The sequence below is a fragment of the Parus major genome, chromosome 3 (assembly GCF_001522545.3).
Source record: "Parus major isolate Abel chromosome 3, Parus_major1.1, whole genome shotgun sequence".
Taxonomy (NCBI): Eukaryota; Metazoa; Chordata; class Aves; order Passeriformes; family Paridae; genus Parus; species Parus major.
In genome coordinates this window covers 59,714,574-59,728,320 of record NC_031770.1, presented here as the reverse complement: position 1 = coordinate 59,728,320, position 13,747 = coordinate 59,714,574, and the positions used below count along the sequence as shown (strand labels likewise).

The following is a 13,747-nucleotide window of genomic DNA, read 5'->3' as shown; positions in this document are numbered from 1 at the left end:
CCCTCTTTATTTTAAGTCTTCTGATTTGACCTGGCTTTGCTTGCTTGGGTTTTGTTTGGTTTTTTTTGGTTCAATTTCCCTGCTCAACTGAACCCCTTTCTTCAGGTAATAAGAAGAGAGCAGAGGGTTTTAATTACTAGTTTGCTTTGGGGATTTTTATATTGACACAAAATTATCAATACATGTGGGTCTGGTCGTATAAGCTCAGTCACAAAATTCTCATCTAGTTCAGTGGTGGGCTTTTGCTTTTCCTCCCTTCATCCTGACATTGGTACCTATATGCCAATGAGCAGAACAGTGTCACTCAGTCCCTCAGGAGTCAGGGTCTGGGAGAAGTTGAGCAGGCTGTGAGTGTGAGGAGGAGGTGAGCAGCTCTGTGAGCTCCTCTGCATTAGCACTGTGCTCAGACACGTACTGAACAGACTCTGCCCACATTATTGACATTTATTTGGCCAGTTAGTCAATCTTTGACATTTTATCTTAGGTTAGCATTATATATGAGGCTTTAAAATTTACACTATTCTGCACATTTTGTTTCTCTGAGGCAATAAGTATTCCAGATCATAGCATTCATTTAAGCAAACTAACAAATCCCCAAAATGAAGAAGTAAGCTTAAAGTACAGCAGTCTTATATGTTAGGATTAAGTGTATTTCATTAGATTTTATATTTATTGTCTTTGTCCATGATGTACCCAACCCTACGTATCAGATCAGCATTCATGCTGGAAAAAAAAAGGAGTTGTTGGGAGGCAAGGATTTATTATTATTATTATTATTATTATTATTATTATTATTATTATTATTATTATTATTATTATTATTATTATTATTATTATTATTATTATTATTATGCTTGGAAGGTTAAAATTTTAGAAATTCAGAAATATATCCCTTTCTGATATTAGCAGTTACTTCTGTAGTAGTATTTCATGCTTGCTTTAAATTGTTTGTTTATATATCTAAAAAAAAAAAAAAAAAAGAAATGATACCTGGCTACTGATCTTGAAGTTTCTGCTCAAAAGGCACATGTCCAATGTGTTTGTTCTAGAGCTTGCTAGGTTGCTTTAGTTACTGAGGATAGATTTTATTTTTTAAATAGTTGCCTCATTAAAAGCTCATTGAGAACAATTTTACTGCCACACCCCTGAGAGTCATCAATTTCTTGATGAGTCCCTCCAAATAAAGAATCAAATATGAATTTTTGTAAATTTACTTTTGTTAGTTTGGCTGTAAAGAGATTAAAGAAAGAGATAGAATCAAGCTGGAGATTTAGGTAGTTATACTATTGCCTAGAACTAGAAAATGAGACCAGAGGTGGCGTTAACTTTGTAGTTTCTTGGGAGATGCAAAAACCAGTGTTGTTTGCCTACTCTAGATTAAGAATCCTACAAGCAACCAAATGAGACTCCTCCATGCCAGCTGACTGTGAGGGTTTGAGTTAGTGCTTGACTAATCTCATTAGAGGTGTTTGCTCCTTCTTTTCAGGATTTCTGAGATCTCACTGGAAGTTGCTGAAAGCGGCCCTGTGTCTGGGATGGCTCCTCAGGCTTACTTGATAGAGAAATGTGACTGCCCACTGGGTTACTCTGGTCTGTCCTGTGAGGTACAGTATTAACCTAACTCCCAGGAAAAGTCTTTGTGCCTTCTCTGGCCCATTCACTGGCAAGGTGTGAATAGCAATTGAGTGTGAGCTCGTTTAACTGGCAGCAACTTTTCCTTAATTTAATTACTTATTTTCTCTCGCAGGTATTTCTCTCACAGGGAATTTCAGCCCTTTTTTTAATTGCTGTAGGCAAATTTACCACTGAAACCGTGGCAATGACTCAAATACTTAGAATACGGGAAAGTGAGTATTACTGGGACAGCATCACTGAGGCTGAATTGTGTAGCTGATGCCAACAGATCAAGCCTTTTTGAGCAGATAGGGGTATAATACTCTTGTCATAGTAAAACACTAACTTACTGAACATCAGGAGAAAAGTGTGGGTCACTAAGTGACCTGGGTGCTCCTTATATATGCACTAAATTTATCTTTTTACTTACAATTTCATGCTGAAGATTACATATTTCAAAAGTACCCAAATGTTCCAGAGAATCAGACGACTTGTATATGCTTTTGTAAAATGCATTTCATGGTGGGTACCAGAAAAATTGTTTAAAATATAATACATTGATTGCAGAATAAAAGTTAATATTTCTGAATAAGAGCATTGTGTGTGCCCTTGATGATGAAACTGCCAATCTTTCTGTGTACAGAATACCATGTTTTCATTTTTAACCAGCACAAGCAATTCTAAATTCACTGGTTGCAATTGTTAGGTGGAGGTAGCAGGGAACAACACCTGGAGTATTTTGCAAATGCCTCAAACATCCTAAGTGGGATCTTTTAAGGGTTTCCCCCAAACTAGCAATGGGAGAAAAATTGAAGTAAATAAAGGGAAAGATACCTCATTATCTGTGAGAACTCTGATCCCTTTGGATCATGGTTATACATAGTTGTGTTATGCAGCAATTAAGTCAACAGAAACTGTGAGTTCATAGGAAAGGTGTTCAAGAAGGTGAATGAAGTAATTTTCTTTGCACACTATTTCAATAAGAGAATACACCTGAACTTGTGTAAATACATAAGAAATTAATGGACTCCAACATTTGCTTAGAAGTACAGATTTTTTTATTTTTTTAATTACTGTAGAAAATTGAATTTTGGAGGAAAAATATATGATAATGTAATTAAACTTTTTTTTTTAATTCACACCCACCAGGGGCTCAATAAATGTCTCAGCTGCAACCTTCATACTTCATTCTTAATTGTGTGATCTTCACATACTCATAACTTAGTTTATTTTTTGTGTGCTCAGTGAAGGTTATGGTGTATTCTGTGAAGGTTTATTTAATTTTAGCAAGAAGAAAACCATCTGACACCCTGGCACTTTTTTTAAGGGGATGTTAACAGGGTGTATGTGTCTGTGCCATGCTTTATGCATGTAATAGCATTGTGAAGACTATATGCACAGCAGTTTTTACTAGAAGTGCCATTTATATTCCCCACCCCTCTTTTTTTTTTCCCCCTTTTTCTTTCCACATCTAGTTGTAGGCTGCAGAAGCAGTAGTAAGCATTTTCCTAATGACTGCTTCTGAAAAACTTCCAAACTAGCAATTAAAAATATCATCCGTTTTATCTTTCATCTGTGTTTTATTTCATCTCAGAAATGCTTTGATCAAAATAGGCAATAAGACTGTCAATAGCATATCAGAAAAAAACCCCAGATATTAGTTTTGTTTGAGGATGTACCATGTATTTACAGTTCGATTCTGAAGTCGTTCAGAACTTGTAAAGTTATGTTTTGTACCTTGTTTGGACAAGTAAGCTTGTGGAGATAGAGAGGGAGGGGAAAAAAAAGAGTATTTTAGTAAGAAACAGAATTACTTTCATTTGAGCTTATTTATCTAGGTTAGAATTCTTCACAAACCATGAAAAAGAAGATAGACTGTTTCTATGCTTCAGGAAACTTAATGTGGTATAAGTCAAAATAGAAGGGGAAAAGCAGAAATTAGTGAAGATTAATTTCTTTGTGATTCTAAAGAAAATAATTGTGTTTATACTTTTTCCATAACTTACACTCCTGGAGTTTCTGGCAATGATTATAAAACTGTCAAGAGTGGTAGTACATGAATAAATCTAGCATGTCAGCTAGCGTTTCACTGGAGAATCTTGCTTTTGGTCACAAAAATTACTTACTCCAGATTCTCTTGTGTTTTATTTTGCATCCATTTTATTGCTGCGTGTAAAGTGTATCAATCCTTTTCTTTCTGAAAAGCAGAAATTGTGGTCACCAATAGGAAATGACCTCATCAGCCAGCCTTCAGAGGCTCCTGGCTCCACTAGGTGGTGGGATTTATACATGGGACAAGTGACTTCTCTCTAGGCACTCACCCCTAATGGTCTCAACTGTCAAAATGTTCCTGTTTGTGTTTTTATGCTGCCATAGCTGTGTGCTTTCTGAGAACTGTGTAAGGGCTTCTGCAGAGCTGTGTAATAAGCCTGAAATAAAGATCAAGTGTTTGATTTTGCATGTGTCAGCTTTGCTAGAAATTTTTGGGTTATTCTTGGAATTTTATTGCCTAGCTGCGGTAGAGAAGACTTAGTGATGGATAAACTTGGTTTGGGGCTGATATTCTCAAGACATGGAAAACCTTTAGCATTTTGAATTCTGTACTTTTATGGTCTTTAAATTATATAGCTATAAATAATGCAGCCATGCAGCCATTTTCTTGTTTATTATTCGGCTTTTGCTTGTTACCCATCAGGTAGTGTGTAGGCAGATACATGCTTGTCGAACTTGAAAAACAGCACGGATGAAGGAAACAGAATCATCACACTTGCTCTCCACAGTCCACACAAAAAAAATATTTTGAAAACAAACTGTTTTCTTAAGTAATGAAAAGAATGATGCTTGATGCACAGTGAGAACAGAAAGGTGTTCTGCATCTGAATGAAAGATCTCTCAAGCTGTAGAATAAAAGCCTGATGTCAGTAGAGTGCTCCAGGGATTTTTCAGCCATGTTTCCAATTAGGGCTGGCTCTTGTTATCTGTAAAGTACTGTATATTGTTTGTAACACAGCTGGAAGCCTGTCAGATTCTTTTCACAACTTGTAAAAACTGGTGATTGGAAAGATGAGCTTGCAATGCTCCCCATACACAGTCCGCTCTGTAATGATCTGTTTTCTTCTGCATCTTTTTTTGTTGCAGTCATGCTCTCCAGGATTTTATAGGCTTCCATCTCCACCTGCGGGAGGGACACCTGCTCAGTCCTTAGGCACTTGTGCTGTATGTCAGTGTCATGGACACAGCACTATGTGTGACTCTGAAACATCAATTTGTCAGGTATTACACTTCTAAACTTTTGCACCAATTTAATCTTAATGTCAAATTCCTAAGCTGTGCTACTAATTTAAAAAAAAACAGAAGACAATATTATAATACAGTTTTGCCTAAATAGCTTAAGTGTCAAAGTTCAGGGAGAGTCATAAAAGAAAACTTTTGAAGTTTTCTGTTCTGATTCTCTAGAGTTGCGATTATGCGGTGCTTTTTCACCCCTGAATTACTATTTGTGTAAAAAGAAAAACTAGACATCTGCAAAACAAAGAAACAATGTACCATGTGTCATACAGTAAACACAGTTCTGCTCTTACAGGCAGTAATACACATGACCTGGTACAGTAAGACTGAATTTTTATTAATTCTCCTTCTCCATAGGAGAAATGGAGATCTCCAAATAATTCTCATGGAACTATTGGAGGGAAGGAAGTAAAAAGTTCTTCCCTCCTCCAGAAGAGGAGGGAAGAAAGGATGAATGGGGTAAGAAAGTCTGTAGGATACATCTGGGTAGCTACAGACCTGTGTTCTTTCTCATTTTAAGCCCATATATTAGTCAGCAGGCATTTGATGGAAACTTAAAGCAAGCTTTTCCACTGGGAATCACATCAGGGAAATTATGTATTGAAGTAAGTTTGAATCCCTAAGGCTGGGAGCAGAATGTTTCCTACTTTCTTGTAATTATCAAATACAGCTTTCATTCTGTCTCCTTGCTTGGCAGGACTGCCAGCACAATACTGCTGGTCACCACTGTGAGAGGTGTGCACCGGGATTTTACGGCATTGTCCAAGGCAATCCAGATGACTGTCGGCCCTGTGCTTGTCCCCTACCCATTTCTAGTAACAAGTAAGTCAGCAAACTCATGGTGCAGCATTGCCTTTCCTGCAAGCCAGAGCTTCCTCCTGGGCTCCCTGTGTCTTTTCTCAGATGGCTGGCTACAGAAGATTTGCCTCATGGAAGCTACACTAAAAATTTCTTATCTACTTTTGCTAATTGATCTTCCTTTAAGATTCAGAAATTGTTCCCTTGCTAATTTGTGATTAATAAATTAATAAGTGGTAGAAAATGCAATACTCAAGATAATGAGTGTGTGTTATAAAGGTATTCTCATAAATGAAGCTAGAGCAGAACCCAAGTACAATGCAGCCACAAGGGAGCTACAAAAGTCTTATACTCATATATTATGTTGGTATAAATGTGTTACAATGGCTTTCTTTCTCCACTATGGAATTTATTGATTTCTTATTTAATGTTACATGAGTTTTAGGCAATTTGTGAAAGATAGAATAATTTTAAAGCATTATAGTTATTGCAGCATAAATTTTATTGGTTGCTTTGTGCTAATGAGCCTTTCCACAATGCTTCTGCATGTGTTCCCAACAGATGATACTTTAGCACTTGAGATTTGTTTATTGTTTTGCTGAGAAGCTCTTAATGATATTTGGCATCATACTGTAGTAGTGCTCTGAACAGGTTTGTGTTTCATGATTGTGCTTTTGAAAAGCTGGAAGTGTTTCGTAAAACCATTTTTCTGTTCTTTGTCTGGCCCAAGGATGTTTTAGTGAGAATTTCAGTCAGTATAGTTGAGAACCTAGTGGGGGGTTTCTTTTTCTTCTTACTTCATTTTATTGTTTTGGATTGGTCTAAGGTTTATTTTGAAGGATGCAAGTCCTTTCTCAAACATTATTAGGTAAAGACATCATGATCTTTCATCCACAGCAATAGTTTTTAAGAATACTTACAAATCTTAGGTATTTAAAGAAACATTCTTTATCTCAGAAAGTTATAATGCATTCTTAACTACAAGTTTTTCTGAGGTTTGCCCATTTCATGAGTGTTTTCTGCTACAACTTGATTATGTGTTCTGTCTATTAGTATCAGAAAAGGACATTCAAGTTGCAAAGAACAAGCTCAACCAAGCTTCTCAGTTTTGCAAATCAGCAGATATTGGTAAAAAACTTCATATGTTACTACCTAGCAGTACAAAGGGCTGCAAATATTCCATCCTATTTTTTTTCATGGGGCTTAGAAACCTTTGGTTGCCCAGAAATACATGTATCAGATAGAAAATGAGCAGGGCTCTTCACATGGTGTATGGCACCATGCTACAAGAATTCAGATGTTCTCCACACTGTGCTCCTGAGATCATTTCAGTATCTTATTTAAAACCTAACATAAACTCAAGAAGTGGGTGTTGCTGAAGTGCTCTACAGGTGAGAAATGTGTGGACTGTGTGTTTAACACAGAATCATAGAATGGTTTGTGTTGGAAGAGACCTTAAAAATCAACTCCAACCCTCCTGCCATAAGCAAGGGCACCTTCCACTAGACCAGGTTTCTCAAAGTCCCATCCAGCCTGGCCATGAAAACTTCAAGGGACTGGGGCATCTACCACTTCATTGGGCAGCCTGTTCCAGTGTCTCATCACACTCTGTGTAAAGAATTTCCTCTTAACATCTAATCTATGTTTCCCCTCTGTTAGTTTAAAACCATTCCCTGTTGTCTTAACCCCATCTTTTTTAAAAAGTTCCCTTTAGGTGTCCTAGGTGCACGCTCAAACAGCGGAACTGCCTGAGGGAGAGCAAGCAAAGCACCCATACCCCATTTAGTCACATAGCCTGCATGGCTGTGGGTGTTGTCACAGCTCTTTGTGTCATGCTCACATGAAATCATGATCATGAGACTCTCTTGTTTCATAAACCTTCACAGGAGATAATAGCACCTAGCCTGAATTTAATAAAAACACTGAATCATGAGATAGTCATCCAATTTCTTAGTGCTGTTGAGGAAGGAGTCAGATCTGAGAATGTCCAGGAACAGAACTGCTTGTGCATTATAGAACTTAACTCAGATGTCACTAGACATCATGGAAGGGATTTCTGTTTCTGTTAGCCACAGCCATCAACTTTGGTAGCTGTATAGTAAATATAGAGACCGACAACTGTATATCTCACTCATGTTAAACCTAAAGGAAAACACCACTGGAGAGAGGGCAGGGAAGGAGATGTTTCAAATGTGTGTGTAGGTCTGTCTGTGCATGTCCATTTTCCAGTGCTGATAGAGGATGCCTGAACAATTGGTTTAGACTAAATGACTGACTTTTAGATGGATAGAGTGTCATGGATTTATACCATAAAGCTACAGTATTAGGTGCAAAATGAGAGTTAGATTTGTATCTTGTGCAGATCAGTTAGAACTCTTCAAGATGCTGTTAAGGAAAAAGTCTACCTGCACCTATTTTATGGAAGTCAAGTAATCATAATCTACATGAAGTACAGATAGCTAATAAGCTATCTCATTAGCTTGCTATGTCATGACTGATACAATAGTATTTGTGAATGCTGTGGTGCAATTATTTTTATTTATGAAATTGTATAAAACTCCACTAAAGTTTTAAATACCGTATTTATACTGCTGTACAATCAGCAGTCAGCTTCAAACATGATGAGCTGGGGAAAAAAAAATAACAGAGAAAATGAATTGTTCCTAGTATGGATCTATTTTTATGGAGTTGAAAATGTGTTGGATAATGAGTTTGTGAGTAATAGATCAATTTGTTTACATTTTTTGCAAAGGCATAATTTTATATACTCATTCAAGCACTATTGATTTAATGCATTATAAGCAAGTTAGATGAGGATGCTGACTGTACTGTACCAAGAAGGAGCCCTGGGCTCACCACTAGCCACCTCTGTGCTTTTCTAGTTATTCTTCCACAAAGAGCAGAAAGAGTTTCATGGTTTTGCACCATCTTAATATTTAGTTCTTTTCTTTTGCCCTACCTGCCCCTTTTGATTGTTTTAACTGCAGGCACTTAATACACTAATATTTCAACTGAATGTTACTGTGCAGAGTGCCCACAGGAACACACCACAGTCAGTAGTAAAGTGGCTCAGAATCTTCAATTTAATCTTCAGTGATGAAAATAAGACCTGTCCTTTATCATGAAGGAGGTACTTTATAGTTTTTTTTTGTTTCTGTAGACTGGGCTTTTCTCATACATCCTTGAGAAGATCACCTGATGCTGCCTTTTTGGAAGATTCCATACAGCTATGACTTTGGTTCCTTTTCCCTCTTTTATGTCTTACCTTCAAGTAAACTCTTCCCAGCTTATCTCATTTCGTTCAAAACACAATGAAATCAGACTACAAGGGCTGAATGTTCATTAGCTCAGTTTCTAAATCTTTTGTTTCACATCCTTCCCAGTGCTTCCCTTGCATGTTCACTGTGAGCAACAGCACCATTCAATCACACAAGCCTACAGCATGGGCATTGCTCACTCCTTCTCCTTGGATACAGCCCTTGGAGCCTTTGTCCAAACTGTGCAAGTGTCACAGCAAGGCATTTGCAAAAATTGTAATAGGAAGGAGACACCACTCACAGGTTTTTATAAACAGATAAGAAAATCCTTAATTTACATTAAGAGTGGAACTTCTTGGGCCCCTCTGCGCTGCTGACCAAAGTGCAAGAGAGTAGAAAAAAAATTCTTTATTTACTTCTGTTTTAGCTTTAGCCCTACTTGCGTTGCTGAAGGACCTAGTGACTACCGGTGTACTGCCTGCCCACCTGGATACGAAGGCCAGTACTGCCAAAGGTAGGACAAATGGAAAAAGCAGAAAGAGGGACAATGAAATGAGGAAAAAGCATGAAGGAGATGAATGTTTTTCGATTTTACAAGTGTGTATTTACTACTGTTTAAGTACATGCCTTTGGATCATTTACTTCTCCTTTTTACGCTGTTAAAACTCAGCCAGCAGACAATTTTTATATACACAACTGTAAATTGATAATCAGTGTTATTTATATCACAGATATTGTCCCAGTCTTACTTTTTGATGTGTGAGGGGGTTTTTGGCTCCAGGGCTCAGAAGTTTAAAATTTTTTTCCAAAATTAGATGCCATGCTAATACTGTATGTCACTCATACCCTTTGTATTAGTGACTCTTGTGGGCATTGACTGTCAAAGACAGTTACATATAAACATTTTAATGCTGAATTGTGAATTAATAACCTAAACAGCCTCTGTTTAGGTTAACCTAAACTCTGTTAGGTTATTAATCCATCAAAATACTGAAGGATGAAGATAATCAAAATTGGAAAATGTCTACCAGGAGATTTCATGTCTGACACAAAACACAAGTGGCTAAGTTTATAGGCCAAACAATCATAGCAGAGGAGTTTTTGTTGTGGTTTAATAGAAATGTAACTGAAAATTGTTAGGATGTAGAATCACTTTTGCATACCTCCTTTATCCAGACTGTTCTGTGTCCTAATTTGAAGTCACTTTGTTGAAGAATTTGTAATATTTCTCTCTTGGTCATGAAGCAACAAAGATTATTTTACTGGTTCATGTAATATAAATTATGTTTAAAATACTGCCAAGTATTCGTTCTGCACTGGGTCTCAGTTGGACAAACCTTGTTTTGTATTTGCAATGTCTAGATGTTCTTCTGGCTACACAGGAAACCCACAGATTCCCGGAGGGTCCTGCCAGGCATGTGAGTGTGATCCCTATGGTTCCGTGCCCGTGCCCTGTGACCCTGTCAGTGGGCAGTGCACTTGCAAGCCTGGATTCACGGGGTGGAAGTGTGCTGGCTGTGAGCATCGGCATGCGCGTCATGGCACCAAATGCCTTTGTACGTATACTAATGGAATGCTGGATAACTCTTGGTTGTGTTTGCCCTACTTCAGAAATCCAAACCTGCTGGTGTAACACTGAGTTGTGTGGGTTTCTTTGAAAATAATTGCCAGGTTTCTTACTACTTTGGCATTTGCTCCGGTTTTTTTCACAAGCCTTGAGATGTTAAGAAAACTGTCAATAATTTCTAATATTATCACTGAAAACTGACAAAAAAACTTTGAAGGATTTCTTTTTGGAAGAAAAAGAAATTTTTGGCTTTTTGGAGACTGTAATTTTACTAAAGGTTGTTGCTGCTGTTGTGACAATATTTTCTCTTGGTGAATTTTTTACTGTCCTAAATGTGTAACTAGCAATTGCAATGCTCTACACCATGAGGCACACACAAAATTTTTACTAAGGTTTACTTGATCATGCTGGCTCAACAACCATCCGTTGGAATTTAAAAGATATAGGGAATGACAGTACACTATATCCAGCAAAGAGCTTCTTTTGTTAAAAATAGAAAACTAATAGCCTAAAACACCAATTTCTATTTTACAGTACTGGTATCTGTCCTACCCTCAATTTTGATACATACCAAGTGATTATCTTTTATTTTTGTTTGGATTTTTTTTTTCCATTATATTGGAGATGGTGCTTGTTTTGAGCCCACAGTCTCATATCACATAATGTTGTATGCTTATATCTTATTAAAAAAAAGGTAGCAAAATGTATCTAGAACTCATGGTCAGCCCTGACTTATGTAAGGCATTTTCCTCTTCCCTATCTGCCCCAGGATGTGGAGGGACCTTGTGATTTATTTTTTTTTTTCCCTTTGTTGCCATGGTTGTTAAATTTAAAGTAGAATACTGGCAGTGTTCTTGTAAGTCCCAAGTATATAATATTTATAAATCTGTGCATATTTGAAAATATTAGCAAGGCACAGTGAGCTGGTTTAAATGTTTTGCCTTGAATTGGAGCTTTTTCATGGAGAGTGGGTATCTATGTGAGGGACATGTAAGATCAAGAAAAGCAGATACCATATACTTTTATTTTGCTTCTCCAAAGAATTCAGTTGTTTTTTACCTCAATACCCAGAGGTGCACACTTCACTAGTATTAAAATAAAATGGTATAACAAATTGCAAACATTTTAAAAGTAAATTGAAAAACTAAAAAAAAGAAGTGCTTAAAATGTTTGAAGGCATAATATAATTACGTAAGAATGGAGTGCATGGCTTCTTGGAGTGCTTAAAGAGGAAGATATTAGGCACGTAGGGTCAGGAACTCCATGATGCAGAACCTTTTTTCACTCAACCTAATGGTTGTGATCAGCTCTCAGTCAGTCACCAGGACTTAGCAGAACTATGCTTCTAAGTCCATTGAAATAAGTGCTTTTGCATCAGTCCTAAATCCCAGGTAGAGATTATAGATTACTGTGAATATAGATATAATTGCTTCTATTTCTTTACTATTAACAACATGGCATTGATTCATTGATTAAAATTGTTGTGCACTTAAGAAAAATAAATTTCTAATGTCCTGCAGTGGGATGTAGTTTAGGACTTAATTCTGAACTTAGTATCTTACGCTCTGTTTTGAACAGCAAAATGATTGCAACTGAAGTAGTCCCTTTGCTGAAATAACTATGAAATAACTATGGTTTGAGCTCCATTTTGTGGTCTATGTGTCAAGGAGAATTGTAATTGGAAGTCCATAAGTGTTACAGGTACAAAATTTTAAAATAAGGACTGTGTTTTACAGAATGGCATCTACATGAAAATTACTTAATTTTTCAATATCTTGAATAGCTCTTTCATTATTGGCAGTATTATCCTATTTTTCCAATCACAGGCATGAATTAGTATGTTTTTTATAAGTCTTTATCAGTATTCTGAAAAGTCTTTTGGGTATCCAGGATGGCAGAGTTTCATTGTACAAAACAGCCTAAGTTCAAGTTATCATTTATAACAGTTTTCCAGTTTTTTAATCTGGTCATTTCATTGTGTGGATAATAAGGTTAAAAATCCTATTTGTGAATGGAAAAAGCTGTTTGCAGGCAAACTAAATTTTCCACCTTTTTGCTTTGAAAGATGTTATTTTCTATAATCTCTGATTTAACTGCAACATATTTGAATGTGAGTGTTGAAATATACCTACACTATCTTTAGTGACATTTTTACTTTAAGTAATCAGTTTTCACCATAAAGACATTTCTTCACATGTGCATATGGACATCTCATTTGACCACTAGAAGTGAGGAGTCAAATGAGAAGATTTCTTTTCTTTAGTCAAAAAGATAAGAACCACCTACAGGAACAGATGAGATGTACTTTATATCACATATTCCTATCACAGGAACTAGTTTTTTACTGTTGATACCGTATTAATAATAACCACATCATAAATTGAAAATCCAGTTTAATATTTCAGTAGACATTATATATGCCTATTAGCTCTTATCTTCCTCTTGTTTAAAGGTTCCTCAACATCCATATTACTCCAAACCTGCCTTGGCCTTGGCTGACGTGGTACAATACCCCTGACATGGCAGAAAATAAGCCTGATCAATAACCTTTGTAGCCTGTGGTGGACCCAGGTCTGTGGCAAAGGGAGTGTGGCAAAGGGAGTGTGGCAAACCTAGATTTTGTGTGAATTTCCCTGTGGTATAGAGTGTCTGGTATGTCACAGGCTTCAGTGTGCAGCTCTTGGTAGGGATTCATTGCTGCAGCCCCTAATGTGCTTTAGTAGTCCTTGTCCTGTCCAAGAACCATTAGGAACACCTTTGGGGCAGCCTTGAAGTTTTCTTTCCTTGCTCTCAAAATACTGAGCTGTTCCAGTATGCGTTTACTGCGGCTGAGGATTTGGTTCTGTGTACAATGTTTTTTTGCTTTCCTATATCAACCGACTGCAAAACACTCAGTAAATTCCCTTCTGACCAACTTCAGTTGTAACAAAACCTTAAAAGTGAAAACAATGGTACTCCTAATGTACAGAAAATTAATTCGTGTCAAAAGCAGGACCCTGTTTGCATTCAATAGTTAAAATGAGCTGAATGCATGTACCTGCTTTTACTCATTTGTGGTTCCATTTCTACTACTGCAAATGCATTGTACGTGTCAGAAGTGTGAAGAACCCCCAGTTAGGTGGTAAAGTGGTTTAACTTGAAGAAAATATATTCAAATACAGTCACCCATATTTGAAAAAGTATTTATAAGTAGTAGTATAAGACAGTGTTATTAAGCTGTCCT

At 36.9% G+C, this 13,747-nt stretch overlaps 1 protein-coding gene across 1 annotated transcript in view; it reads left to right on the top strand.

Moving 5' to 3' along the window:
• The window catches only part of LAMA2 (laminin subunit alpha 2), a 336,031-nt gene that overhangs the window by 236,294 nt on the left and 85,990 nt on the right, over positions 1 to 13,747 (top strand). The window contains exons 28-32 of the mRNA XM_033512805.1: positions 1,487 to 1,604; positions 4,753 to 4,887; positions 5,600 to 5,724; positions 9,385 to 9,471; positions 10,320 to 10,513. Of these exons, the coding sequence (XP_033368696.1) occupies positions 1,487 to 1,604; positions 4,753 to 4,887; positions 5,600 to 5,724; positions 9,385 to 9,471; positions 10,320 to 10,513 (659 nt within the window). The remainder of the gene's footprint in view (positions 1 to 1,486; positions 1,605 to 4,752; positions 4,888 to 5,599; positions 5,725 to 9,384; positions 9,472 to 10,319; positions 10,514 to 13,747) is intronic.